The sequence below is a fragment of the Chiroxiphia lanceolata genome, chromosome 15 (assembly GCF_009829145.1).
Source record: "Chiroxiphia lanceolata isolate bChiLan1 chromosome 15, bChiLan1.pri, whole genome shotgun sequence".
NCBI classification, from domain to species: Eukaryota; Metazoa; Chordata; class Aves; order Passeriformes; family Pipridae; genus Chiroxiphia; species Chiroxiphia lanceolata.
Window position 1 is genome coordinate 6956022 of NC_045651.1, and position 4020 is coordinate 6960041.

The 4020-nt window shown below is 54.6% G+C and overlaps 1 protein-coding gene across 1 annotated transcript; it reads right to left on the reverse strand.

The window, feature by feature from the left end:
- Positions 1-668: 668 nt before the first annotated feature.
- On the reverse strand, positions 669-3678 carry EGR1 (early growth response 1). The gene is made up of 2 exons (XM_032703236.1): positions 3269-3678; positions 669-2964 (listed from the first exon to the last, which is right to left on the reverse strand). The coding sequence occupies exons 1-2, from the start codon at positions 3501-3503 to the stop codon at positions 1667-1669; spliced, it is 1533 nt and encodes a 510-aa protein (XP_032559127.1). The 5' UTR covers positions 3504-3678; the 3' UTR covers positions 669-1666.
- Between the last annotated feature and the right edge of the window lie 342 nt (positions 3679-4020).

A 4020-nucleotide genomic window follows, 5' to 3' on the forward strand; every position in this document is an offset into this window, starting at 1 on the left:
GCCCACCCGAAAGGACAGACAGCAGAACCCTGTTCTGTACCTGCACCACTAGTTCTCAGGGATGAAACTCCTCTGACTTCAGTCTGCAGTGACCACATAACCCCTGGAATGTATTTCAAACCATCCCCTAAGGAAGGGTTTTCTCCTACAGATACTGACACGGCTGTAATAAAGTCTGACAGGGCCACACATGCCCTATGTTGTGTCAAAGAGGAACTCACGACAGCCCTCAGCTGAGCGGGGCCACCTTCTGTCAAACAGCCATTATGACTGAGCTTATTGTATTTCCAGCCTTAAAACTACTCTGTTGTCTTCCCACCCAGTAAGATTTCTGGCTACCTACGAACACAGTTGAGATTCTAATTTTCTAACTTAACTTTCAGCACTGGAAGAATCGGTTTTCTTCCCAAGATTAGCTCACATGCTTCTGGAGAAGCCAGAAAACAGTAATCGTGGCTACTTCAAAAGAGCAGGTGATGCACCTAATGCAAGGATGTGGGTGCTCCATCCAAGCCTTTGCAAGCGACTGGACATGAGATTGATCTCATTTCTTTAAGCAGGTATTTTTCCAGGAGACAAGCAGCACTTGTGGCTTTGCAGCCACTGAGGGAGTCAGGATTGCTGTGGCACAGTCTTCCTGTGTAGTAACTTAAAGGAAAACGTGGAAGTCTGCACGACTTGATATTTTATTTATTTTTTTCTGAAGGGTATTGTACACCAAATATCCCATTGGCAGGAAAGCGCATTCAATGTGTTTAGAAGCCAAACAGTCACTTTCATTTTAACAAACACAATTATAAAGTAAAAATAAACCACAAAATAATGAACTGCATGTTCATAACATACAAAAATTGCTGCCTACTCAGTAGGTAACTACAACATTCCAACTCCTGAATATATATATAAATTTACATTTTTGTAACAAAAATAGACTTTGAGAGGTGTGGGATTTTTTTTTTTTTTGCTTACATTCCATCCCTCAGGCCTTTCTCCTGCTCCTCTCCCCACCCATTCCCTGCTTCCCTTTACATTCTTTGCGTAACATCCCTTTCACTTTAAGGCAAGATGCAAAGCATCCATTCACACAAATGCATGACGTCAGCAAGGCTTCACAAAAAGGCACCAAGACTTTTAACTTTTAAAACAAAACTTCTGCCACATGTGAGTGTCTCATCAGATGATATTTACACAGCATCACTCTAACATGCTCAAATACAGTAAGTGCTGTTCCCAAAGAAGTTTGAAACGCGTTACAGCATTGTCACTGAAATAGAATTAACATTTACAAAATATGGCCCTGCAAACTCCAAATAATACAATATGAATATGCAAAGTTTTTTTTTTTCCACATCAATAGTACCCTAAAGGAAAGCAAAACCATGGCACATGTACAATTTACATCAGCTAGATACTTAATCAAAAGTCCTTTCTTCCTAATAAAAGACTATTGTTTACGGGGAAAATTATATTGAACTTATATCCACAGTCCATGCAAATTAAGTCATTCAACAGAGGTGGAAAACTTAAGCAGCAGTTGTTTCAGGCAGCTGAAGTTTAAACTAAAGTTAAATAGCCTTGCAACGTATGGTGTTGGGGGAGTAATTGGAGACTCCATGTCTGATAATACCAATGGAAAAGGTGAATTCTCCTGTTCCAGAAGGTCATCTCAGCAGATCTCAATTGTCCTTGGAGAAAAGGCTGAGTTCATGTCTGAAAGTGCTGAGGTCACCTGAGAGCTGAAATTATTGGTGACCCCTGGAGATGAGAAGGAGGTGGCCACTTGGGTCTGAAAAGTGGCAGTGCCAGAGGGATAAGTGGTTGCTATAGAAGGGGAGGGGAATGTGGTGTGTGCAGGGGACGGATAGGAAGACGGAGCAGGAGAGGAATACACTGTGCGCACTGGTGAGGGGTAAGTGGTGGTGATGGAGGAAGGGTAGGATGTAGTCACAGAGGATGAATAGGCAGGAATTGGGGAAGCAGTTGAGACTGGAGCTGCCTTTTCCACTTTCTTGTCCTTCTGCCTAAGGTGGATTTTAGTGTGCCTCTTCCTCTCATCACTCCTGGCAAACTTTCTGCCACAAATGTCACAGGCAAATGGCTTCTCCCCTGTGTGTGTGCGGATGTGCGTGGTCAAGTGGTCGCTCCTGCTGAAGTTCCGCATGCAGATGCGGCACTGGAAAGGTTTCTGTCCCGTGTGGATGCGGATGTGCCGCGTCAGCTCATCGGATCGGGAAAACCTCCGGTCGCAGGACTCCACGGGGCAGGCGTAGGGTCGCTCGTGAGGAGGGGTCTTGCTGGGACGGTTTGGGTATTTCCTCATCCTGCTGGGCTTGATCAGCTGGGACTGATAGTTAGTGTTGAGGGTCTTCAACTCCTGGGAACCAGTCTGAGTAGCAAATGCCTTAATAGTGGACAGTGGCGTGAGGGAAGGCTGCTGTGCTCTGGTCTCCAGGGCTGGGAAGGGCTTCTGATCAGCCGGAACAAGACTGAGCTCTCCCTGTTGCTGAGGGAACAGGTAATCCGGGATCATTGGCACCTGAAAGTTGGTTTTAGCAGTCGGATAAGCTGGAGGTGGGTACTGGATGGGGGCTCCAGAGGGGTTGGGGAAGGACTGGGTCTGCGATTCAGGGAAAATGTCAGAGCTGGAATTGGGAAACGTTGGTGCAGCTGAATAGATTGGACTGTTCTCGCTGGCTTGGACTGAGCAGCTCAGTGGGGAGCTCTGCGAGGAGGAGGATGGCGAAGATGAAGTAGGCGTCGAGGTGGGAGGTGCATTAGCCATGCCCACCAGCCCACTGACGAGGCTGAAGAGAGGCTCTGGCCATAAGGTGTTGCCGCTGTTGGGGGCCGGCTCTAAGGAGAAGCGCCCCGTGTAGGTTATTGGCGGCAGCCGCGTCGTTTGGTTGGGATAGCTGGTTTCTGGCAGGCTTTTCTCGTTGTTCAGGGAGATTTCGGGAAAAGTGTCTGAAAAGAGAGGAACAGCGATTACTTCCAGCAGCCACCGCAGCCGCTGCCGGAGCTTCGCGAGCCATCCCCAGCGCAGCGCAGCCCCAGATTCTGGTTAATCACTAATTGAGCGTAACATATTGCAGCGCCGCTGGCAGCGCTCCAGCCGCAGCCAGTCCGGAGCTCTGACGCAAACAGGAGGATCCCCCCGCGCGGCCGCCGGGACCGGGGGCGCCGCTGCAGCGCGGAGCTCCCGCAGGCGCCGCTGCCCCCGCGGCGGACCGGGACTGCCCGCCCGCCCGGGCCGGGTCAGCGCGCTTACCTGCCGCCAGGTGCTCGAAGTGCTGCTCCCCGGGCTCCCCGGCGGCGCCGAAGCCCCCGCTCTCGGGCGCCCCGGGCGGGGCGAGGAACTGCGGGCCCCCGCCGCCGAGCAGCATCATCTCCTCCAGCTTGGGGTAGTGAGTGTCCATGGCGGGGGGCGAGTGCGGGAAGGCGCCAAAGGGGTCGGAGATCTGCAGCGGGGGCAGGAGCTGCATCTCCGCCTTGGCCGCGGCCATGAGGGCGCGGGGCTCCGGCTCTGACGGGTGATGGCGCTGCCGCCGCGGGGCCGGCGAGGCGGCCGTCGCCTGCTGTGTGCCCCGCGCCGCGGTGGCCCCGGCGCTGCCCGCTGGAAGCGCTCGGCTCCCCGCCCGCCCGCCCGGGGCTCCCCCCGGCTGTGCCCGCTGGAAGCGCTCGGCTCCCCGCCCGCCCCAACACCGCCCCTATATATCGGGTCTCACCGGCCGCGCTCCGCCCCGGCCATGACGTACATGGCCATATATGGAAAGCAGGAAGCCCTTATATGGTTGCGGCCTGGAGGACCCCGCCTGGCGTCAGCGCCTGGCACCGGGGAAAGCCGGGCCGGGGGGCCCCGCCCGCCCCGCGCCGGGAGCCCCGCGCCCCGTGCGGGGCTGTCCCCGGCCGCGGGCAGCGCCTCCGCAGCGCCCCGGCAGCGCCGCCGGCCCCGGGGAGCGGGGTCTCCCGGCCCCCGCCGGCCGCGGCGGCGGCGCCGCCGGAAACCCCCGCCGCACTTTC

Bases quoted from the DNA above. Each gene is read 5' to 3' on its own strand.
- EGR1 (XM_032703236.1), bottom strand. From the start codon at position 3,503: ATGGCCGCGGCCAAGGCGGAGATGCAGCTCCTGCCCCCGCTGCAGATC. The intron at 2,965-3,268 runs GTAAGCGCGCTG...CTCTCTTTTCAG, and splicing joins CTTCGAGCACCTGGCGGCAG to ACACTTTTCCCGAAATCTCC.